General features: G+C 40.8%; 1 protein-coding gene across 1 annotated transcript in view; it reads right to left on the reverse strand.

The window, feature by feature from the left end:
* VAMP4 (vesicle associated membrane protein 4) overlaps window positions 1-26,120 on the reverse strand; it is a 55,707-nt gene that overhangs the window by 16,733 nt on the left and 12,854 nt on the right. Inside the window, exon 4 of the mRNA XM_007525196.3 lies at window positions 12,158-12,208. Coding sequence (XP_007525258.1) covers window positions 12,158-12,208 — 51 coding nt within the window. The remainder of the gene's footprint in view (window positions 1-12,157; window positions 12,209-26,120) is intronic.

Here is a 26,120-nt window from a genome sequence, read left to right on the forward strand (position 1 = left end):
TCAATCGCTATCGAACAGGCCATGGCCAGTGTGCCGCTATGTTCCATCGCTGGGGAGCCAGAGACGACCCGAACTGCCCCTGCGGCTACAGACAGACTATGACCCACATAGTCAACGACTGCCACCTCTCCAGATTCAAAGGAGGTCTCGAAACTTTACATCAGGCTCAACCTGAAGCTGTTGACTGGCTACGGAAGAAGGGCAAACGCTAGAAGAAGAAGTGCCTGCACTATGAATCCACTACTCCTGGAGGCCATCTTTTTTCCATTGTTGTTGTTGGATAGGTCAGAGTGAAATTGAGAGAGAGGGGAAGAGAGGGGGAGAGAAAGATAGCAAAGATAGCCACCGCAGACCTGATTTGTTGCTTGTGAAGTGACATCCCCCGCCCTGCAGGTGGGGTAAGCCAGGGGCCCTAACTGGACTCCTTGCACATGTCCTTGTGCCTTCTACTATGTGTGCTTAACTGGGTGCGCTACTGCCTGGCCCCCTAGCCCTCTTCTTTTTACTACACAAAAAAATCTACCAAATCTAAGTGGCTTTTTTCTTTCTTTCTTTCTTTCTTTCTTTTTCTTTCTTTCTTTCTTTTTCCCTCCTTCTTTTAATTTATAGACCAAACCAAAGATGTCTGCTGGCCTGGAAGGGCACAAGAATAACTACCACCTGAACTTGGTCAAGAGCTTTAAGGCACTAACAGCCCTAAATGCAAGCAAATGAATGCCCTCCTACTGGTCTGGGAGATGGTGCTGTGGATAAAGTATTGGACTCTGAAGCATGAGGTCTCAAATTCAATCCCCAGCAGCACATGTACCAGAGTGATGTCTGGTCCTTTCTCTCTTGCCTCCTATCTTTCTCATTAGTAAACAAAAATCTTAAATAAACAAAATCAGAATGCCCTCCTAAGCAGGAACGAGTAACTCCTGACCCCATGAGAAATGTGGGGTGATAACACGGGTGTTGCTTTTGGATGCTAAATTTATGGTAATCTGTTATGCAGCCAAATGAAAACACACTGTCTAGTACTTTAATAATTTGCTGGTACCCTGACTCTGTGTTTTGGAGTCCATTACCTGGGATTAGGCCAAGTGTGGATCTATTTCTTTACACTAACAAAGCTCACATATTTCAACAATAATTGGATGTCCCATTGTGAAACTTCTCCCTATGTGCCTACTATATTCAGAATCAGGAAGCAACAATCCTCTCTCCAGAGAGTCTGGACTGGGATCATTCAAATTTGGGTTCTACATCTCCCAAATCTTTACAGTTCAGTTTCTAGGACTATTTACCTGTTCAGTACATTCCTTCTCCCTTCTTGTCTGAACTCATTGTCCTAGCGTTAGATACACTGACTGCAGCATCACCCACCATTTTCCACCAATAATATATACAGAAAAAGGTTTAAACTGAAAACCAGGAATCATATTTATGCTAATCCATGTAGTAATCTAAGTTACAAGATTACTGGAAGGACTTCTGAGAGAATTGGCCATAGAGTAATGGAATATATATATATATATATATATATATGATAATGGATCTCCCCAAAACAACAAACATCTACAACTATCAAACTCACCAAAACTCAACAAATATAGCTGAGACATCCACAGAAGCATCACAGCCTCAGCCACCAAATTGCAGAAGTTATCATGATTCCAGCCTCACTTCCCTGGGCAAGGAACCTCACTAATATATCCCAGAAACGTCACCTCTCCAGAGCCCCACCCTATTAGGGAAAGATAGAAACAGACTGGGGGTCTGGGTCAACCTTTTAACGCCCATGTCCAGCAAAGAAGCAATTACAGAAGCCAGACCTTCCACCTTCTGTACCCCATAATGAATAGAGAAGCTTCCAATGGAGGGGATGGGACATGGAACTCTGGTGGTGGGAACTGTATGGAATTGTACCCCTGTTATCTTACAACCTTGTCACTTATTATTAAATCACTAATAAAAAATTTTTTTTAATTTTGGTTTATAATCCCAGAGGGGAAGAAATGATAGGGGGAAGGTGGCCAGAGAGCTATAAACACCAAATCCATCAGGGTCCAGAAATAGAAGATGAAAAGAGGAAGAATACTCAGAAGTAGTAATAGGTATAGGTGTAACTTAGAAAGGAAGAGAAGAATATGGGATGATCTCACTCTCAGGCAGAAGTTGAAAAACAAGATCAGAAAAGAAAACACAAGTAGAACCTGAAATGGAATTGGCGTTATCGCACCAAAGTAAAAGATTCTGGGGTGGGTGGGTGGAGAGAATACAGGTCCAAGAAGGATGACAGAGGACCTGGTGTGGGTTGTATTGTTATATATGGGAAACTGGGGAATGTTATGCATGTACAAACTATTGTATTTACTGTTGAATATAAAACATTAATTCCCCAATAAAGAAATTTAAAAAATAAAGAAAGGAAGAGAAGATGGGACTACAGGAAATAAATGGGCAAAGGGGGGTGGAGGTAGGGACACAGAACTTGGATGTCAGGAATGGTGTTAATATATAATACTATTAACTTACAGTCTTAGAAATCACCATTTAATCAATACGAGAGGGGAAAAATAGATTGAATATCTGGAGCTTTTTAATGTATAGACTTCAGTTCTGTATATATATATATCTTCAGTATAAGCACTTAAGGTTTCAAATGAGTAAACTGAATTTTAACATTGGGCTTAAACTGTTAATGTACTTCTTTTATTTTTATATTTATTTTCCCTTTTGTTGCCCTTGTTTTTTTATTGTTGTTGTAGTTATTGTTGTTACTGATTTCGTCGTTGTTAGAGAGGAGAGGAATGGAGAGAGGAGAGGAAGACAGAGGGGGAGAGAAAGAAAGACACCTGCAGACCTGCTTCACCGCCTGTAAAGCGACTCACCTACAGGTGGGGAGTCGGGGGCTTGAACCAGGATCCTTACATTGGTCCTTGTGCTTCACGCCACATGCGCTTAACCCTCCGCGCTACCGCCGAACTCCCAATGTATTTCTAGTAATAACTTTAAAATATTAAGTCACCTACAACCTTAGACCAGGGAGACCAGGAGTAACTGGTCTTGTCAGTATATGATACAGTTATCTGCAAACAGCATTAATTGACATAAATCACGGTAAGGTCTTGTTTGGTACACTAAATCCTAACCATGGGATTGTCAAAGTAAACAAAATTCCCAAATAACTTGGTTATAACAATAACTATCTATTACCTCCTTAAACTCTAAGACATCAGGAACCTTCCCCATTCTCTATAAAACTTCTATTTCTCGGGGCTGGGTGGTGGCGCACCTGGTTAAGCGCACATGTTCCACTGTGCAAGGCCCCAGGTTCGAGTCCTTGGTCCCCATTTGCAGGGGGAAAGCTTCACAAGTGGTGAAGCTTTTTTTTTTCCTCCCCTCTCAATTTCTGGCTTTTTCTATCATATAAAGATAAAAAAAAAAAAATGAAAACCCATTATTTCTCCTAGTCCTGGAACATCTGGAGTGTGGTTTGTTTTCCTTCACACTTCTCCTGATCCATACCATTTGATACTGCATCTACTTCTTCCTCTAGCGTTTGCCCACTGCATCTACTGATCTCAACCAAATCAATGCAACCAGTGTCACCTCAAAATGTTTCACTTTTGACTGTGTCCAGAGATGCCAGGCCAAACCCTTCAGCTCCATTACTCTGGTGAGATCTTTCCTACCTCATAGGACTCCTTAGTTCCATTTCAGTTGACACACCTCCTAACAAAGTTACAGAACCTAGATATAAACCAGGGCCCATGAGATAGGGCACATGTACACATGTATCCATAAGTTATGGGAAAATACTTAAATAAAATTGTTTAATAGCCTACAGCGACTCAATAAGAGCAGCAAGCAAGTAGAAAGACCTAAGAAAAAGACACAATAAAGTACTTAATCAAGGGGGTCGGGCAGTAGTGCAGCGGGTTAAGTGCAGGAGGTGCAAAGCACAACGACCGGTCTAAGGATCCTGGTTTGAGCCCCAGGCTCCCCACCTGCAGGGGAGTTGCTTCACAAGCGGTGGTGTAGCAGGCCTGCAGGTATCTTCTCTACCCTTCTGTCTCCCTCTCCTCTCTCCATTTCTCTCTGTCCTATCTAACATCAATGACAATAATAATTACAACAATAAAACAAAGGCAACAAAAGGGAATATTAAAAAAAAACTCTAAAAAAAAATAGCACCACTCTCCAAAGGGAGGCTGGGTCAACATACTCTGCCACTTGAGGAAGACTGGTCTTGAAATGAATGCAGTCTAGAATGTTCCTAGCCATGACCACGGAATGTGAGCTCAGACTAACAGAGATGCAGAGGTTTACACGGGCTTCTGTGCTAGGTATGAATAGTTATGGGCTCTAGGTCAGATAGTATTTATATACTTTCCCCATATTTTGGAGCTTGTCTCTTCCCTGATCCAATTTTTAAAAATTTCTTTATTGGGGAATTAATGTTTTACATTCAACAGTAAATACAATAGTTTGTACATGAATAACATTTCCCAGTTTTCCATATAACAATACAACCCCTACTAGGTCCTCTGTCATCCTTCTTGGATCTGTATTCTCCCCACCCAACCACCCCAGAGTCTTTTACTTTAGTGCAATAAGCCAATTCCAGTTCAGGTTCTACTTGTGTTTTCTTTTCTGATCTTGTTTTTTAACTCCTGCCTGAGAGTGAGATCATCCCATATTCATCCTTCTGTTTCTGACTTATTTCACTTAACATGAATTTTTCAAGGTCCATGCAAGATCGGCTGAAAATGGAACGGTGAAGTCACCATTTTTTATAGCTGAGTAATATTTCATTGTGTATCTAGACCACAACTTGCTCAACCACTCATCTGTTGTTGGACACCTGGGTTGCTTCCAGGTTTTGGCTATTACAAATAGTGCTGCCAAGAACATATGTGTACACAGATCATTTTTGGAGGAGTGTGTTGTGTTCCTTAGGATATATCCCCAGGAGAGGCATTACAGGATCAAAGGGTAGGTCCATTTCTAGCCTTCTGAGAATTCTCCAGACTGTTCTCCACAGAGGTTGGACCAATTTACATTCCCACCAGCAGTGCAGGTGGGTTCCTTTGACCCCACAACCTCTCCAGCATTTGCTGTTGTTACCTTTTCTAATGTATGACATTCTCACAGGAGTGAAGTGGTATCTCATTGTTGACTTTATTTGCATTTCTCTGACAAAAACTTGGAGCATTTTTTCATGTGTTTCTTGGCCTTTTGGATCTCTTCTGTGGTGAATATTCTGTCCATGTCCTCCCCCCAATTTTGGATGGGGCCATTTGTTTTCTTGTTGAGTTTGGCAAGCTCTTGATATATTTTGGTTATTAGCCTCTTGTCTGATATATGGCATGTAAAGATCTTCTCTCATTTTGTGAGGGATCTCTTGGTTTGGGTAGTGGTTTCTTTTGCTGTGCAGAAGCTTTTTAATTTGATATAGTCTCCTAGGTTTATGCTTGCCTTAGTCTTCTTTGTAATTGGATTCATTTCATTGAAGATGTCTTTAAAATTTATGTGGAAAAGAGTTCTGCCAATATTTTCCTCTAGGTATTTGATAGTTTGTGGTCTAACATCCAAGTCCTTGATCCACTTGGAATTTACTTTTGTGTTTGGTGAAATATAGTGTTTGAGTTTCATTCTTCTGCATGTTTCAACCCATTTTTTCCAATACCACTTGTTGAAGAGACTCTGCTTTCCCCATTTAATAGTCTGGGCACCTTTGTCAAAGATTAGATGTCCATAGGTGTGGGGGATAACTTCTGGGCTCTCAGTTCTATTCCATTGGTTAGTTTGTCAATTCATGTTCTAGTACCAAGCAGTTTTGATGACAATGGCTCTATAATACAATTTGAGATCTGGGAGTGTAATGCCTCCAGCACTGTTCTTTCTTCTCAAGATTGTTTTGGAAATTCTAGGTCTTTTCTGGTTCTAGATAAACATTTGTAGCATTTGTTCTATTCTCCTAAAAAATGTGGTTGGGATCTTGATGGGTATAGCATTAAATTTGTAGATGGCTCTGGGTAGTATATTAATTTTGATGATGTTAATCCATGAACATGGAATATCTTTCCACTTCTTTGTGCCTTTTTCAATTTCCTTGAGTAGTGACTCATAATTTTCAGTATACAAGCCTTTCACTTCTTTGGTTAGGTTTACTCCTAAATATTTTATTGTTTTTGTTGCTATAGTAAAAGGAATTGATTTCTGGATTTCAATTTCTTCTAACTTAGTGTTTGCATAGAGGAATGCCACTGACTTTTGAATGTTAATTTTGTAGCCTGACACCTTACTGTATTGCTTGATGATATCCAAAAGCTTCTTGCTATTATGTCATCTGCAAATAGGGAGTTTGACTTCTTCTGTATGCCTTGAATTCCTTGCTCCTGTCTGATTGCTATGGCAAGAATTTCCAACACTATGTTGAATAGTAATGGTAATAGTGGGCAGTCCTGTCTAGTACCCAATCTGAGGGGAAATTCTTCCAGTTTTTCACCATTGAGTATGATGTTGGCTGTAGGTTTGCTATATATAGACTCCACTATCTTCAGGAATTTTCCATCTATTCCCATTTTTTTGTAGTGTTTTGATCATAAAGGGATGTTGTATTTTGTCAAAGGCTTTCTCTGCATCTATTGATATGACCATGTGGTTTTTGGTCTTGCTTTTGTTGATGTGGTGGATTACCTTGATTGATTTACGTATATTAAACCAACCTTGCATGCCTAGGATAAACCCCACTTGGTCATGATGAACAATCTTTTTAATATACTATGTATCCAGCTGGCTACAATTTTGTTCAGTATTTTCGCATCTATGTTCATCAGAGATATTGGTCTGTAGTTTTCTTTTTGGTTGTGTCCCTGTCTGCTTTTGGTATCAAGTGATGTTGGCTTCATAGAAGCTGGCAGGGAGTATTCCAGTGTCTTCAATCTTCTGGAAGACTTTTAAAAGTAGAGGTATTAGTTCTTCTTTGAAGGTTTTGTAGAATTCATTTGTAAAACCATCTGGTCCAGGACTTTTATTTTTGGGAAGATTTTTGATGACTGTTTCAATTTTATTAACTGTGATGGGCCTGTTCATGTTATCTACTTCCTCTTTACTTAGTTTTGGAAGTTGGTAGGAAATCGTCCATTTCTTCCAGGTTCTCTAGCTTGGTGGCGTATAGATGTTCATAGAAGCCTCACGTGATATGTTGAATTTCTGCGGTGTCTGTTGTGATATCTCCTCTTTCATTTACTATCTGATTTATTTGGGTCTTCTCCCTTTTTTGTTTTGTGAGCCTGGCTAAAAGTTTGTCAATTTTGTTCACTCTTTCGAAGAACCAACATTTACTTTCGTTGATCTTTTGTATGGTTTTCTTATTTTCAATGTTACTGATTTCTGCCCTAACTTCAGTGATTTCTGTCCTTCTGTTTGCTTTAGGGTTCCTTTGTTGTTCTTCTTCTAGGTCTTTAAGATGTGCAATCAGGCTGTTTATTTGTGCTTTTTCTTGTTTCCTAATGTGTGCTTGTATGGCTATGAACTTCCCTCTTAGTATTGCCTTAGCTGTGTCCCAAATTTTTGTTAGTGTGTCTTCATTTTCATTGAACTCTCGAAACATTTTGATTTCTTCCTTTATCTCCTCTTTGACCCTGAAGTTGTTAAGAATTGTGCTGTTGAGCTTCCGCATTTTGGGACTGTTACTAATCTTTTGTTGATTGTTAAGTGTTAGTTTAATTCCACTGTGGTCTGAGAAGATGCTTGGGATGATTTCAATGCTCTTGAATTGGCTGATGCTATCTTTGTAGCCTAACATATGGTCTATCCTTGAGAATGACCCATGTGGATTTGAGTAAAATGTGTATTCCAGTTTCTTGGGATGAATGACTCTGAAAATGTCCAATAGTTCTAGTTTATCTATCTCTTCATTTAGCTCCCTTATGTCTTTATTGATTTTCTGCCTGGATGATCTGTCAAGTTGAGATAATGGGGTGTTGAAGTCCCCTACTATGACTGTGTTGCCATTAATATATTGTTGTAGCTCTTTCAGTAGATGTTCGATGTATTTAGATGGCTTCTCATTGGGTGCAAAGATGTTAGTAATTGTTAAGTCCTCTTGATTGACTGATCCACTGAGCATTAAGTAGTGTCCATTCCTATCCTTTTTTTTTTAATTTATTTATTTATTCCCTTTTGTTGCCCTTGTTGCTTTATTGTTGTAATAATTGTTGTCTGTCTTCATTGTTGGATAGGACAGAGAGAAATGGAGAGAGGAGGGGAAGACAGAGAGGGGGAGAGAAAGACAGACACCTGCAGACCTGCTTCACCGCCTGTGAAGGGACTCCCCTGCAGGTGGGGAGCCAGGGGTTTGAACCGGGATCCTTACGCTGGTCCTTGCGCTTTGCACCACATGCGCTTAAGCCACTGTGCCACCGCCTGACCTCCTATTCCTATCTTTTTTAATCTTTTCTATTTTAAAGTCTATCGTATCAGATATGAGAATAATTATTCCTGTCCTTTTTTGTGAGCCATTAGCTTGTATGATAGTTTTCCATCCTTTCACTTTAAATCTGTGTTTGTCTTGTTGAGTTAGGTGAGTTTCCTATAGACAGCATATTGTTGGGTTGCATTTTCTGATCCATCTTCCTACTCTGTGTCTTTTAATAGGTGAATTCAGGCCACTGAAATTTACTGATATCAAAGATTGAAGATATTTTAACGCCATTTTTATAGATTTTTAGAGTGTTCTGATGCACGGGATATTTATGGTGGTCTGACTGTTTATTGGAGACCTTTTAGAACTTCTTTCAGGGCAGGCTTGGTGGTTGTTGATTCTTCCAACTGTTGCTTGTCTGAGAAGGTTTTTATGCCTCCATCTAGTCTGAATGACAGTCTAGCAGGATACAGTATTCTTGATTGAAAGCCTTTCTCATTGAGTACTCAATAGATATCTTGCCATTCTCTTTGGGCCTTTAGTGTTTGTGTGGAGAAGTCTGTTGCTAATCTTATGGGTTTTCCTCTGTACATGACTCCTTGTTTTTCTCTTGCAGCCTTCAGGATCCTTTTTTTATCCTTATTCCTTTCCATTCTCAATAGGATGTGTCTTTAATTCTGGGTTAATTCTGTTTGGGACACTCTGGGCTTCTTGAACCTTTTATGTATTTGATGTTGTCTAGACTAGAGGAGTTCTCAGCTATTATGGCCTGAAGAATGCTTCTTCCTCTCCCTCTCTCTCTCTTCCTCTGTTAAGCCAATAATGCGTATATTGTTTCTTTTGAAGGCATCCCATAGGACTCTGTTGTTGTTTTCAGTATCTCTTAATATCTTTTTGAGATCTCTGACTTCTTTTTTAGTTGTCTCTAATTCATCCTTGATCTTGTTAATTCTGTCTTCAGCCTCATTGATTCTATTCTCTCCATCCTCTACTGTTTTCTGGAGTTCATCTATTTTGTTACCCTGTTCTAATAATCTTTTAGCTTGTTCAGCTAGTTGTGTTCTTAGCTCAGTTATTTCAGCTTTCAGCTCTCTAATAACCTTGAGATAATTAGTGTTTTCTTCCTGATTCTCATTTGTTGTTCCTGTATTTCTGATTACAATTCTTTCAAACTCTTTACTCACTCCTGTGATTATTTCCTGAGCTAGTGTTTGGATGTTGACCTCATTATTTTGTGCTTCACCCTTTGGGGGGCTTTTAGCTGGACTCTTGTCCTGGTTCATTTCTCCAATATTTCTTCTTGTTGGTTTAACCATTTTATATATTATATTATGAGTTCCCTCTCTCAGCACTTTTTTTTTTATTAATTTATTATTGGATAGAGACAGACAGAAATGAGAGGGGAGTTGGAGATAGAGAGGGAGAGAGACAGAGAGATACCTGCAACCCTACTTCACCACTCGTGAAGCTTTCCCTCTGCAGGTGGGGACCAGGGGCTTGAACCTGGGTCCTTGTGCACTGCAGTGTGTGCACTTAAACAGGTGTGCCACCACCTGGCCCTTCAGTACTTTTCAAATTATTGATCACTATTGCCTGGATTGACTTGTGTCTAAGTAAGGTAATTAAAGGGTTCACAGTGGTGGAAGTTAACAGTTGTTTCAATAGTATTTTAATCCCTGATTTGGAGCTCAATGGCTTAAAAGCCTCTTTTGTGCTTTTCCTTCCCTGTAGGCTATGGGAGCTGAGGGCTTTTAAACTATAAGTAGGCTTCTTAGCTTAATCACTGACTCTTGACCAAGAGATAAAGCAGGGTGTGGCAGAGATAATCCAGTGGTTCTGCAAAGAGACTTTCACAGCCCCACCGCTATGCCACAGAGGTATAGGTCTTCTCCTAAATTTCCTGGTTAGATCTCTGTTCCCTGGTGTCCCTCCCTACCGCTGCTCCAGATTCTGAGGGTAGTAGCAATGGAGACTCAGAGTTGCACTTGATTAGTCTCTGGGGAGTCCTCTCCTCCCTTTAGCCATCCCCTTCTTGGTGGAACAGACTGGAGGTGGTGTCTCTGATAAAACTGCCCAACTGTTACCAGCCACTTAATCTCTCCCTAGGCTCCTCTCTGTCTACCAGCCGCACGTGTTTGCACTCACTGGTGATTCGGTAGGTTCCTGAAGTCGTTCTAGTCCTGTCTTGTTTTGGTCCCGGGTGGTCTCCTTTGGTATTCCTAGTTCATCCACTGTTCCAATTTTCTAGTCCTATTCTCAACTCTGACACCATCTTCCCAAACAATACTCTTAGCCCACCTGCATGTTAGCTGTCAGGCTCAGGCAAAAATTAGTAAAGTTATAGGCCCTTTTAAATATATATAAAATGAACTTCCTAGCTTCTTCCGACATGAAGACCCTAAATTTCATCTGCTATACTCTTACAGGTTCCTGACTAGTAAACAATTTTTCCTGCTTTATATCTTAATGCTTTTCAGCCATCAAGTTGCAGATGCTACCATGATGCCAATGTGAATTCCCTGGGCAAATAATTTCACCAATGTTCTAGAACCCCACCTTCCCAGAGCTCTACCCCACTTGGGAAAGATAGAAACAGACTGGAGGTATGAGTCAACCTTTCAATGCCCATGTCCAGCTGAGAAGCAATTACAGAAGCCAGACCTTCCACCTTCTGTTCCCCATAAAGATTTTGGGCCATATTCCCAGAGGGATAAAGAGTAGGGAAACTACCAATGGAGGAGAAGGGAGGGGAAGGGATATGGAACTCTGGTAGTGGGAACTGTACTCCTTTCAACCCACAACCTTGTCAATCATTATTAAATCACTAATAAAATTTAAAAAATATTATTTTAACAGATGCAAGGTAGATTTAGTAATATTAAATTAAAAAAATGGGCAAGTATAGATAGATAGTTGTAGAAATAATAATTAACCCGTATGTGTAACCTCAGAGTAACTGCTGTAGTTTCCAGTGGAGAGAATGGCATACAAAACTCTGGTGGTGGAACGGTGTAGAATTATATGTTGTAATTTTGTAAATCAATATTAAATCACTAATAAAATTAAAGATATTCTGAAAGTGAATTAGGTATTTTATTATGTATTATGACTTTGATAATGGGAATCAAGCTGTAGATTTATAGTCAAAACAGAGTTTGAGATCACATTAATAAATCTACTTGACATAAGGTAAAAAAAAGAAAAGAGTTGAATTTTCTTAGCTATAATTCAGAGATAACTTTATGAAATGAAAAAAAAAATTACTGGGATTTTACGACCCACAAATTTTATTGCTGTATACCAGGCAGCACTCAGCGGTTTCTTCTGTGAAGGATCAGATACATAATTCAACTTTGCCAAGCAGTTTGAAAGCACCCACAATTATAGCCCGTTGGTGGGGGAGACAACATAATGGTTATGCAAACAGATTGTCATGCCTGAGGCTCCAACATCCCAGGTTCATTCCCCTACACCACCATAAGCCAAGCTGAGCAATGCTCTGGTAAAAAAAAAAAAAAGTTGTGTGCTAACACTGTACTTAGGTGGGCAATGTACTGTGAAATACTTAAAAAAGAAAGTCTCATAATGCCCGCCGCTTTCTAAAAACAAACAAAAAACTATAGCCCACTGAAACAAACCTGACTGCTTCAAGTTCTGATACATAAGGTTTTATATACAGAGACATATCTATTAACTTCCATTTTACAACTACTTAAACAAATGAGTATCTCAGAAGCTTACTGTTTAATCTTGTCATTTCTAGGTCCAAATCTTGGTCCAGACGGTCCCCTTCTGAAAAAAAAAAAAAAAAACAGGAAGCATAATCCAGTATAACATAACATTTTGCTTGAATTACAAGAGCTTGAATAATCATTATGTCTGTACTTTGGTATTCAGTGCTAGCCATAATGAACTGAATTCATGAACATTATAACTTTATATAATCTTTAGGTCCAGAACAGCTGTTTTACTGAACTCTGAAATAGCATAATGGCTAAAATGCCAGTGACCAAGGCCAGTTTTATGATAACAGATCAATAAAAGTATAATTCACTTCAGTCAATGATATAATGCTGATTGTCAAGGATGGACATACAGGAAAATCCATGCAAAAAAAAAAAAAAAAAAAACGATGGGGGTCGGGCTGCAGTGCAGCGGGTTAAGTGCACGTGGCACGAAACTTGAGGACCATAAGGATCCCGATTTGAGTCCCCAGCTCTCCACTTGCAGGGGCGTTGCTTCACAAGCGGTGAAGCAGGTCTATAAGTGTCTATCTTTCTCTCCCCCTCTGTCTTCCCCATCTCTCTCCATTTCTCTCTGTCCTATCTGGCAACAACATCAATAACAACAATAATAACCACAACATGGTAAAAACAAGGGCAACAAAAAGGGAAAATAAAATATTTAAAAAAAAACTGTACTCATCTTAAACTTACATAGCAAAGAGAAATGCAAGTGTTCCACTAAGTATTTCTCAAACTATTATGATTATAGTTGTGATGCATATGATATATATATATATTCACAACTAATCCATTTTCTGGAAATAAAAGCTTTTGGCTATTTTAAGCATTCACTGAAGACAGAGGATTATGTATCAACCATAAAACTGAAAAGAATATAGGTTCTATATCAATGAAATAACTCTCCATTCTCTCCTCCTATTCCCTAGCAACCTCATTCTAGTTATTTAATAATTTAGTAAGTAGACTCTTTTTTTTTTTTGCTTCCAGGATTATTGCTGGGGTTCGGTACCTGCACCACGAATCCACTGCTTGGAGGGTATTCCCCCACTTTAAATATTTATTTATTTATTCCCTTTTGTTGCCCTTGTTCTATTGTTGTAGTTATTATTGTTGTTGTTGTTGATATCATTGTTGTTGGATAGGACAGAGAGAAATGGAGAGAGGAGGGGAAGACAGAGATGGGGAGAGAAAGACAGACATCTGCAGATCTGCTTCACCACCTGTGAAGCAACTCCCCTGTAGGTGGGGAGCCAGGGCTCGAACCAGAATCCTTACGATGGTCCATGAGCTTAACCTGCTGTGCTACTGCCCGACTCCCCCTTTTTTGTTGCCTAAGGTTGTTGTGGTTATTATTATTGTTGTTATTGATGTAGTCATTGTTGGATAGGACAGAGAGATATGGAGAAGGGAGGGGAAGACAGAGAGGAGGAGAGAAAGACACCTGCAGACCTGCTTCACCACCTGTGAAGCAACCCCCTGCAGATGGGGAGCTGGCGGCTCGAACCAGGTTCCTTACGCTGGTCCTTGTGCTTTGCACCATGTGCACTTAACCTGTTGTGTTACTGCCCGACCCCAAGTAGAATCTTTTTAATAAGTAAGACCTTCCTGTTGAGTTTATTTTCTATTGCACAGGCTCTTTTTTTCCACTGTCTCATGGTTGCTAATTACTTTTTTTTTTTTTTTTTGCAAAATAACGTTTTTTGGGGAAAGAAATGCCTCTACAATAACTTCACACCATTATAACAAAGAAGGGGAAAAAAAGATTCCTCTTAGGCATGCCATTCCAAATCAAACTCCAGAGAAAATCCTGCAACACATTACCTTTCCTGACTTTGGAAATGTAGACCTAAGTCCACGTGAGAGCCTTTCCAACCACAACTGTAAAGGCTTGATTAGGTTTTAAAAAAATGTTTTTCATAGAGGATGAGAGACCACAGTACTTGTCCAACACTAGTGAAGTTGTTCCCATGTGCTTGCTAGGAGCTCAAACTTGGATCTTTATTCATGATACAGTGTACACTCTACTGGGTGAGCCATCTCTAGGTCCTAGGTCAGAAACTATCAAGGCAATTCACTGGGGGGAAAGGATAATCTTTTCATCAAATAATGGAACCACTGGATGACCATATACTAAAAAAATCATTCTTCACTCTCAACTGAATGGTATGTAAGGAGCTAAAGTAGATCACAGACCTAAATGTAAGTCAGAACTCCTAGAAGAAAACAGAAAAATCTTAGTGATCTGGGGGGTTTGCCAAAGATTTCTTAAATAAGCAAAAATAGTACCCCCCCAAAAAATGCAATGCACTTGTGTCCTGGTTCTTGTGGATTTCTAAGAATAGGGAGGAATTTCCTAACTTTTCTCAGAAAGAGGTTAGCGACTTCTCAAAACCAAGGCAACATCTTTACACCAAAGACCAAATACAGTTATTGCCTGTTATCATCATGGAGATTAAAAATTATCAAGGTACAAATGGGAGTGATTTTTAGTACATTAAGGAAAGCATGGGGCTTGGTGGCGGTGCACCTGGTTGAGCGCACATGTTACAGTGCTCAAGGACCCCAGTTCGAGCCCCTAGTTCCCACCTGCAGGGGGAAAGCTTTGCAAGTGGTGAAGCAGTGCTGCAGGTGTCTCTCTCTCTCCCTATCTCCCCTACTCTCTCAATTTCTGGCTGTCTCTATCCAATAAAGATAATTTAAAAAATATATATTTTTAAAAAGGAAAGGATAATCAGCCTTCAAATCATTTCAAGGGCATATATATTATCCATCTCGGATTTAACCTGTTCAAAGCTGGCCCTGATAACTTTCTGTTGGGAGCTGGCTCCCGGCGAAAATAATTCAGGGTCCCTGAAGGAAAGGGGGAGTCGTTGAGATGAATGAAGTGAGAGACACATCAGCTGCTTCAGGTGCAGGAGAGAGGCGTCTCTGTCCTCTGTCTGCAGAGGTTTTTTATTCAAACACTTTTTGCCCGGATATAGTTGACATTATGTAAGATTATTTCATTAACATCAAGGATACAGATGACATCATGTATTAAATTGTTTTGTTTTCAATAACATCAGGAATAACCTCATAGGTATGTTTTTCGTAGAAAGTTCCCTAGGTCTGGGGCATCCTGATCTCCCCTTGAAAGTTTCTTGGGTCCGGGGTAGCCTAAATCTACCCTTGAAAGTTTCCTGGGTCTGGGGTAGTCTAAATCTACCCTTGAAAGTTTTCTTGGTCAGTAGTCGTCTAAATTTTCCCTTGAAAGTTCCCTCTGTGTTTTGACCATCTCCCTGTTCTGACCTTCTGTATGAATAAACATTTTTCTTTGGAGCTAACTCTAATAGCTTTTCTTCTTAACCCATTCTTGGATGGGTCTAACTAGATCATAGTAAGCTGTCCACCTAAAGAAATCTTCTGCTGTAAAGTAAGCACACAACATGGGGGCTCTCTTCTGGCTAACCTTTACATAAGTGAAAGTTCACTAATTTTTAGCTATATGAAAGTTTACTAACTTCTACCCATATATCCTAACACTAGCCATTTAAATACACAACCTATAACTCATCATGGATTTCTGTAAGTGGAAGCAGGGTGTTAGTGGGTGAGCGTAAGCAATAGAGTCTTTTATAACTAAATGAAGATCAGTCTGTCACTCACACTACAAGCCACCTGTAATTCTGGCTTTTGGTCTGAGTCCAGCTGACTGAGAAGCTATAGTGGTGATAAGTAGCTCCTTTTCTGAAAGCCTTTAAATGGGTATAGCAGCTTCTGCTTCTAGGCCATTTTAGTCTTGTTACACTCACTGCCATTAATTGTTTCACAGTGTACTTCCCCTAGGAATCTCCTTTTATTGTCCCCAGATATTATTTGTGCACATCCAATATAGCCAATAGGTCTTTAAATTATCAGTGTAAGGAAAAATGGCTTCAATTTAGTCCAGGGCTCCCCATTTTGCAGTTAGCCCTAGCCCTAGTTTGGGAATGAGGAGGAGAGATTATCAGCAGGCACACGGGGGGGAGAGTCTTTATGTGGAGGGGAGACTGACAGGGAGACTGATGGGGTGACTGTACCTCCAGGCACCCGTTTTTTCACAGGCGGTCCACACCACGCTCAACCTCAGCCTCACAATTCCCTGCAGCCTGACTTTGTTCCCACCAACTTCCTGTTTCGTTTTTTTTTTTTTTGACTTCCTGTTCTTATCACTGCTGGCAAAGCTTTGCATTTCCTTGTTTCACAAATACTGACTATAAGAGATTTTTATTTAGGGAGTTGGGCAGTGGCACAGCGGGTTAAGTGCAGGTGGCATAAAGCGCAAGGATCCCGGTTTGAGCCTCTGGCTCCCCACCTGCAGGAAGGTCGCTTCACAGGCAGTGGAGCAGGTCTGCAGGTGTCTTATCTTTCTCTCACCCCTCTCTTCCAATCCTCTCGATTTCTCTCTGTCCTATCCAACAACAATGACAGCAATAACAACGATAGACAACAAGGGCAACAAAAAGGAAAAAATAGCCTCCAGGAGCAGTGGATTTGCCCCAACAATAACCCAGAGGCAAAAAAAAAAAAAAAAAAAAAAGATGGGCCCAAGAGGTGGTAGAAAGGAAAAAGTGTTGGGACTCTGAAGCATGAGGCCCCAAGTTCAATCCTGGCATTACATGTGCTAGAGTGATGTTCTGCTTCTCTTTCCCTATTTCTCATTGACAGATCAATATGTGTATGTGTGTTGTATACCTATCTATCTATCTATCTATCTATCTATCTATCTATCTATCTATCTATCTATCTTTGCACCTCTAGAGTTATTGCTGGGGTTTGGTGCCTGCACTATGAATCCACTGCTCCTGGAGGCCATTTTTCTCCTTTTGTTGCCCTTGTTGTCTATCGTTGTTGTGGTTATTATCGTTGTTGTTGTTATTGTCGTTGTTGGATAGGACAGAGAGAAATGGAGAGAGGAGGGGAAGACAGAGAGCAGGGAGAGTGCCGCAGGTGCCCCCATGCGAGCTGCTTGACACGGTACCAGCTTTGCACGAAGTTCAGCACGGCTGGACTCATCAGGCCAAACTGAAACCATCCTGTCTTTTGCCATGTATAGGGCTTGGAATTAAGTGCTGTGTGGTCTTAATAATCTTTACCTATGGCCAGGCTCAGAGCCTGACCAATGACAAAAATAATGAACTAGAAGCTAGGCAGTACTCTGGTAAAAATAGGGAGTCAGGCGGTAGCACAGTGGGTTAGGCACAGGTGGCGCAAAGTGCAATGACCAGCATAAGGATCCCGGTTCAGGCCCCCAGCTCCTCCCTCACCTGCAGGGGAATCGATTCACAAGTGGTGAAGCAGGTCTGCAGGTGTCTGTCTCTCCCTCTCTGTCTTCCCCTCCTCTCTCTGTTTATCTCTATGCTATCCAACAATGACAACATCAACAACAACAATAACTACAGCAATAAAACAAGGGCAACAAAAGGGAACAAATAAATATTTAAAAAAATTAAAAACAAACAAAATTTCTCTAAAAAATGATACTGTTGAGAGTCGGGTGGTAGCGTAGCGAATTAAGAGCACATGGCGCAAAGTGCATGGACCTGCATAAAGATCCCGGTTCGAGCCCCCAGGTCCCCACCTGCAGGGGAGTCGCTTCACAGGTGGTGAAGCAGGTATGCAGGTATCTTTCTCTCCCCCTCTGTCTTCCCCTCCTTTCTCCATTTCTCTGTCCTATCCAACAACAACATCAATTAACAACAACAATAACTACAACAAAACAACAAGGGCAACAAAAGGGAATGAATAAATAAATATTAAAAAAATAAAATAAGGTGGTCCAGGACGTGGCGCAGTGGTAAAGCTTGGGACTGTCAAGCATGAGGTCCTGACTTTGATCCCTGGCAGCCCATGTGCCAGAGTGATGTCTGGTTCTTTCTTTCTCTTCCCATCTTTCTCAGAAATAAATAAAAACTTTAAAAAAAGAAGGGAGTCAGATGGTAGCGCAGCAGGTTAAGTGCACGTGGCGCAATGTGCAAGGACCAGCGTAAGGATCCCAATTCAAGCTCCCGGCTCCACTCCTGCAGGGAAGTCGCTTCACAGGCAGTGAAGCAGGTCTGCAGGTGTCTGTCTTTCTCTCCTCCTCTCTGTCTTCCCTCCTCTCTCCATTTCTATCTTATCCAACAATGAGGACATCAACAACAATAGCTACAACAACAAACAACAACAAAATAAATAAGAAAAATTAAACAAAATAATTCTTAAAAATGATAGTTATGGTCCCCTCCCCTCCCCTCCCCTCCCTTCCCCTCCTCTCCTGGATCAACTAGGAATACCAAAGGATACCACCCGGGACAGAAATAAGACAGGACTAGAATGACCACAGGAACCCAGTAAATCACGGTGAGTACAAACACGTGTGGCTGGTGACAGAGATGAGAGAGGAGCCTAAGGAGAGATTAAGTGACTGCTAACAGTTCAGCAGTTTATCAGTTGAGACACCACCTCCAGTCTGCTCCACCAACAAGGGGACAACTAAAGGGAGGAGAGGACTCCCCAGAGACTCACCAAGTGCAAATCTGAGTCTCCATTGATACTACCCTCAGAATCTGGAGCAGTGACAGGGAGGGACACCAGGGGACAGAGATCTAACCAGGAAACTCAGGAGAAAACCTATACCTCGGTGGCATAGCTGAGGGGCTGTGAAAGTCTCTTTGCATAACCACTGGATTATCTCTGCCACACCCTGCTTTATCTCTTGGTCAGGAGTCAGTGATTAAGCTGAAGCCTATTGACAGTTTAAAAGCCCTCAGCTCCCATAGCCTACAGGGAAGAAAAAAAAAAGAGGCTTTTAAACCACTGAGCTCCAACTCAGAGATTTAAATACTATTGAAACAACTGTTAACTTCCACCACTGTGAACCCTTTAATTACCTTACTTAGACACAAGTCAATCCAGGCAATAGTGATCAATAATTTGAAAAGTACTGATAAAGGGAACTCATAACATAATATATAAAATGGTTAAAACAACAAGAAGAAATATTGGAGACTCGAACCAGGACAAGAGCCCAGCTAAAAGTCCTCCAGAGGGTGAAGCACAAAATAACGAGTTCAACATCCAAACATTAGCTAAGGAAATAATAACAGGAGTAAGTAAAGAATTTGAAAAAATTGTAATAAAAAATACAGGAATAACAAATGAGAATATGGAAGAAAATACTAATTATCTCATGGTTATTAGAGAGTTGAAAGCTGAAATCGCTGAGCTAAGAATGCAACTAGCTGAACAAGCTAAATCAGTATCAGATCAGTATCAGATGAACTCCAGAAAACAGTAGAGAGCAGAGAGAAAAGAATCTATGAGGCTGAAGACAGAATTAGCAAGATTGAGGATGAATTAGAGACAACTAAAAAAGAAGTAAGAGATCTCAAAAAGAGATTAATAGATGCTGAAAACATCAGAGTCCTATGGGATGACTTCAAAAGTAACAATATACGCATCATTGGCATACCAGAGGAAGAAAGAGAAGGAGAGGAAGAAAGCATTTTCCAGGCCATAATAGCTGAAAATTTCTCTAGTCTAGACAACATCAAAGACATAAAGATTCAAGAAGCCCAGAGGGTCCCAAACAGAATTAACCCAGACCTAAAGACACCAAGACATATCATACTTAGAATGGAAAGGAATAAGGATAAAGAAAGGATCCTCAAGGCTGCAAGAGAAAAACAGTCACCTACAAAGGAAAACCCATAAGATTAGTGTTGTTAAAATTCGGAAGGCTCTTGCCGGGCGGGTCTAGCTTCACGGGCGGGTAACAGAGACGCGGAGACAACGGCTGGGCAGGGAAGCTGTATTTCTTTATTCAGGAACAACGATTCATAAACTAAGACAAACTAATCACCAAACAGAACTCTGCTGTCTCTTTGCGGCAGCGCAAGCACTCTCCCTTACTCTGGAACTCAGGAACTCTCCAACTCTGGAACTCTGTCACTCTGGAACTCTTGAACTCTCGTACTCGGGAACCCTCTGAAACTCTGGCACTCTCGAACTCAGGAACCCTCTCTCGGGGTTCCTTGGGGCGGGGCCAAGCGGGCCCGTGAAATTAACTAGACTGATCCAATTCTCTTGGCGGGGGAGGGCTAGAACAAACCAATGTAAAGCATACGACAATTGTAACTCGGCCAACTCGGCCAGCAAGAGCCGTCCGAAATTTTAACAAATGGCGCCCACGTGGACCTGACCTGCGCATCTCTCAGATAAGTAAAGACAATTTGGCTACCTATGCACTATGGCCTTCTCTTCTGCTTGTGAAGAGATCTCCAAAGGCCTCTGCTCTTTCTTCACGAGACTGTTTTGCTGTTTCTGGAACATTTATCTCTGCACCACTCTGTGGTTCCCATTCGCTCGGGCGAACTCAGAACAGCCAGCGGGCAGAGCCAGTGGGCGGGAGGTGAGGCACGGAGCTGCTGTTTCCACCTGGTTAAACAGCCAGGCAGCCGGCTGCGCCCAGACAACCCCGCGCACTGCGCCCGCAGCCCCGCAGCACGCAGGAGGCCGACGCCAGCACGCATAGCCCCTGGAGCCCGAGGCCAACACGCAAGAGCCCAAGGCCAGCCCACAGGAGCCGGCTCTCTACCGCGTGGCGCAGGGCACTGGATGCGTGATCCCTCCATGCTGCTCGGCCACTGTGAGCAGGGCAGCAGACATGGCAGGGCCATGGGGCAGGGCCGCAGCGGCCTATCATGGCCGCCACCCCTGGGCACCTAAGTCTTCTACAAAACTGGCCTGCCTGCCCTCTTGCTATAAATTCTGGAACCATCCCGGGCCTCCCGGACCCCCGGGCTCCCTGCCGAAACTGGGCACACGAGATCTCCAGTCGCCGGTCCGGTCTGAAGGCAGACAAGCTGGAGTACGCAGAGATTTGTGCAGAGATCGCAAACTACAATTCCTAAAAGTGAAGCTGCGCGGGAAGCCACCTCCGGATGGTGAACCCCCCCCCCCAACAACTAAGACAGTACAGATTTAAATTCGTGTTTAAAATGACATGTCTTCGTAACAAAGGTTTCTCTCCTCGTGTATTAATGACCATGTTTATGTGTATGTTTAAAGTTTGGTAAACAGTAGCTTTAAGGCTAAATTCTTACTAGTCAAAGTTAAATGAAAAAGGCTTTCAACGTAATTCTCATAAAGATAAAAATTAACTTACATTTAAAGTCTGAGGTAAAAATTAGTTAACAATCAATATATTTTAACTAAGTTGGTCTAAACAAATGGTTAAATATACTTGTTGATGTGTAAAACTCTCCATTACCTTCTCTATTAGAAATGGTAGATCGCACAATGGCTATGCTAATTATTCTCATGCCTGGGGTTTCCTCTCCGGCCCACACCTAGGGTGTGTCTCCATCTTGAATGGGTGTAACAAAAGGTTAAAAGATGTTGTTGATATGTAAAAGTCTCAAATTCCTTCTCTATTAGAAACATTGGATCGTGCAGTAGATATGCTAATAACAAGTTTTGTTTCATAGTAAGTTGCAGCCAGCTGCCTTTGGGACTCTAGGCCGTTCCCCGCCCCCATGCAAATGCCCGTCGAAGAAAGTACGCCCCCCAGAGGCAAGAAATGTTTTTTTTTAAGCTGATAAAGTTTAGCCCACAGAGGCAGATATGGCCCCCTCAGGCCTTCCCTTAGCAGCACACTGGTTCTTGTCGCTTGCATGTTTCTCCATGTTTGTGCCAGTTTCTTTTTATAAAAATGCCTGTACGATATAGGTTTCTGTTCACCCCACACCCTTGATACTATAGTCATTTAGTTAAAAAGAAAAGGGGGAATTGTCGTATGCTTTACATTGGTTTGTTCTAGCCCTCCCCCGCCAAGAGAATTGGATCAGTCCAGTTAATTTCACGGGCCCGCTTGGCCCCGCCCCAAGGAACCCTGAGAGAGGGTTCCTGAGTTCGAGAGTGCCAGAGTTTCAGAGGGTTCCCGAGTACGAGAGTTCAAGAGTTCCAGAGTGACAGAGTTCCAGAGTTGGAGAGTTCCTGAGTTCCAGAGTAAGGGAGAGTGCTTGCGCCGCCGCAAAGAGACAGCAGAGTTCTGTTTGGTGATTAGTTTGTCTTAGTTTATGAATCGTTGTTCCTGAATAAAGAAATACAGCTTCCCTGCCCAGCCGTTGTCTCCGAGTCTCTGTTACCTGCCCATGAAGCCAACCCGCCCAGCAAGGGCCAACGAATTTTAACAACAGATTAGCAGCAGACTTCTCTATACAAACACTACAGGCCAGAAGAGAATGGCAAGATATCTATTGAGTGCTCAATAAGAAAGGCTTTAGCCAAGAATACTATATCCTGCAAGACTGTCATTCAGACTCTATAGATGGAGGCATCAAAACCTTCTCAGACAAGCAACAGTTGAAGGAATCAACTATCACCAAGCCTGCCCTGAAAGAAGTTCTGAAAGGTCTCCTATAAACAATCAGACCACCATAAATAGGATATATATATATATATATATATATATATATATATATATATATATCAAAACACTCTAAAACTCTACAAGAATGGCGTTAAAATATCTTCAATCTTTGATATCAATAAATGTCAATGGCCTGAATTCACCTATTAAAAGACACAGAGTAGGAAGATGGATCAGAAAACACAACCCAACAATATGCTGTCTAGAGGAAACTCACCTAACGCAACAAGACAAACACAGACTTAAAGTGAAAGGATGGAAAACTATCATACAAGCCAATGGACCACAAAAAAGGGCAGGAACAGCTATTCTCATATATGACATGATAGACTTTAAAATAGATAAGATTAAAAAAGATAGGAATGGACACTACTTAATGCTCAGAGGATCAGTTAATCAAGAGGACCTAACAATTATTAACATCTATGCACCCAATGAGAAGCCATCTAAACATATCAAACTTCTACTGAAAGCGCTACAACAATATATTAACAGTAACACAATCATAGTGGGGGACTTCAACACCCCACTCTCTCAACTTGACAGATCATCCAGGCAGAAAATCAATAAAGACATAAGGGAGCTAAATGAAGAGATAGATAAACTAGAACTATTGGACATTTTCAGAGTCATTCATCCCAAGAAACTGGAATACACATTTTACTCAAATCCACATGGGTCATTCTCAAGGATAGACCATATATTAGGCCACAAAGACAGCATCAGCCAATTCAAGAGCATTGAAATCATCCCAAGCATCTTCTCAGACCACAGTGGAATTAAACTAAGACTTAACAATCAACAAAAGATTAGTAACAGTCCCAAAATGTGGAAGCTCAACAGTACACTTCTTAACAACTTCTGGGTCAAAGAGGAAATCAAAGAAGAAATCAAAATGTTTCGAGAGTTCAATGAAAATGAAGACACAAGCTATCAAAATATTTGGGACACAGCTAAAGCAGTCCTAAGAGGGAAGTTCATAGCTATACAAGCACACATTAGGAAACAAGAAAAAGCACAAATAAACAGCCTGATTGCACATCTTAAAGACCTAGAAGAAGCAGAACAAAGGAACCCTAAAGCAACGAGAAGGTCAGAAATCACTAAAGTTAGGGCAGAAATAAATAACATTGAGAATAGGAAAACCATACAAAAGATCAACAAAAGTAAATGTTGGTTCTTCGAAAAAGTAAACAAAATCGACAAACCTTTAGCCAGACTCACAAAACAAAAAAGGGAGAAGACCCAAATAAGTCGGATAGTAAATGAAAGAGGAGATATCACAACAGACACTGCAGAAATTCAACATATCATGCGAGGCTTCTATGAACAAATATATGCCACCAGCTAGAGAACCTGGAAGAAATGGACGATTTCCTAGATACCTACCAACTTCCAAAACTAAGTCAAGAGGAAGTGGATAACATGAACAGGCCCATCACAGCTAATGAAATTGAAACAGTCATCAAAAATCTCCCCAAAAATAAAAGTCCTGGACCAGATGGTTTTACAAATGAATTTTACAAAACCTTCAAAGAAGAACTAATACCTCTACTTTTAAAAGTCTTCCAGAAGACTGAAGACACTGGAATACTCCCTGCCAGCTTCTATGAAGCCAACATCACTTGATACCAAAAGCAGACAGGGACACAACCAGAAAAGAAAACTACAGACCAATATCTCTGATGAACATAGATGCAAAAATATTGAACAAAATTCTAGCCAACCGGATACAGCAGTATATCAAAAAGATTGTTCATCATGATCAAGTGGGGTTTATCCCAGGCATGCAAGGTTGGTTTAATATACGTAAGTCAATCAATGTGATCCACCACATCAACAAAAGCAAGACCAAAAACCACATGGTCATATCAATAGATGCAGAGAAATCCTTTGACAAGATACAACATCCCTTTATGATCAAAACACTACAAAACATGGGAATAGATGGAAAATTCCTGAAGATAGTGGAGTCTATATATAGCAAACCTACAGCCAACATCATACTCAATGGTGAAAACCTGGAAGCATTTCCACTCAGATCAGGTACTAGACAGGGCTGCCCACTATCACCATTACTATTCAACATAGTGTTGGAAGTTCTTGCCATAGCAATCAGGCAGGAGCAAGGAATTAAAGGGATACAGATTGGAAGAGAAGAAGTCAAACTCTCCTTATTTGCAGATGACATGATAGTATACATGGAAAAACCTAAGGAATCCAGCAAGAAGCTTTTGGAAATCATCAAGCAATACAGTAAGGTGTCAGGCTATAAAACTAACATTCAAAAGTCAGTGGCATTCCTCTATGCAAACACTAAGTTAGAAGAAATTGAAATCCAGAAATCAATTCCTTTTACTATAGCAACAAAAACAATAAAATATCTAGGCGTAAACCTAACCAAAGAAGTGAAAGACTTGTATACTGAAAATTATGAGTCACTACTCAAAGAAATTGAAAAAGACACAAAGAAGTGGAAAGATATTCCATGTTCATGGGTTGGAAGAACTAATATCATCAAAATGAATATATGACCCAAAGCCATCTACAAATTTAATGCTATACCCATCAAGATCCCAAGCACATTTTTTAGGAGAATAGAAAAAATGCTACAAATGTTTATCTCGAACCAGAAAAGACCTAGAATTTCCAAAACAATCTTGAAGAAAAAGAACAGAACCGTAGGCATCACACTCCCAGATTTCAAACTATATTATAGGGCCATAGTCATCAAAACTGCTTGGTACTGGAACATGAATAGACACACTGACCAGTGGAATAGAATTGAGAGCCCAGATATGAGGCCCCACACCTATGGACATCTAATCTTTAACAAAAGGGCCCAGACTATTCAATGGGGAAAGCAGAGTCTCTTCAACAAATGGTGTTGGAAACAATGGGTTGAAACATGCAGAAGAATGAAATTGAATCACTGTATTTCACCAAATACAAAAGTAAATTCCAAGTGGATCAAGGACTTGGATGTTAGACCACAAACTATCAAATACTTAGAGGAAAATATTGGCAGAACTCTTTTCCACATAAATTTTAAAGACATTTTCAACGAAACGAATCCAATTACAAAGAAGACTAAGGCAAGTATAAACTTATGGGACTACATCAAATTAAAAAGCTTCTGCACAGCAAAAGAAACCACTACCCAAACCAAGAGACCCCTCACAGAATGGGAGAAGATCTTTACATGCCATATATCAGATAAGAGTTTAATAACCAACATATATAAAGAGCTTGCCAGACTCAACAACAAGACAACAACCCTATCCAAAAATGGGGGGAGGACTTGGACAGAATATTCACCACAGAAGAGATCCAAAAGGCTGAGAAACACATGAAAAAATGCTCCAAGTCTCTGATTGTCAAAGAAATGCAAATCAAGACAACAATGAGATATCACTTCACTCCTGTGAGAATGTCATACATCAGAAAAGGTAACAGCAGCAAATGCTGGAGAGGGTGTGGGGTCAAAGGAACCCTCCTACACTGCTGGTGGGAATGCAAATTGGTC

Source organism: Erinaceus europaeus, chromosome 9 (assembly GCF_950295315.1).
Source record: "Erinaceus europaeus chromosome 9, mEriEur2.1, whole genome shotgun sequence".
In the NCBI taxonomy this organism is placed as follows: domain Eukaryota; kingdom Metazoa; phylum Chordata; class Mammalia; order Eulipotyphla; family Erinaceidae; genus Erinaceus; species Erinaceus europaeus.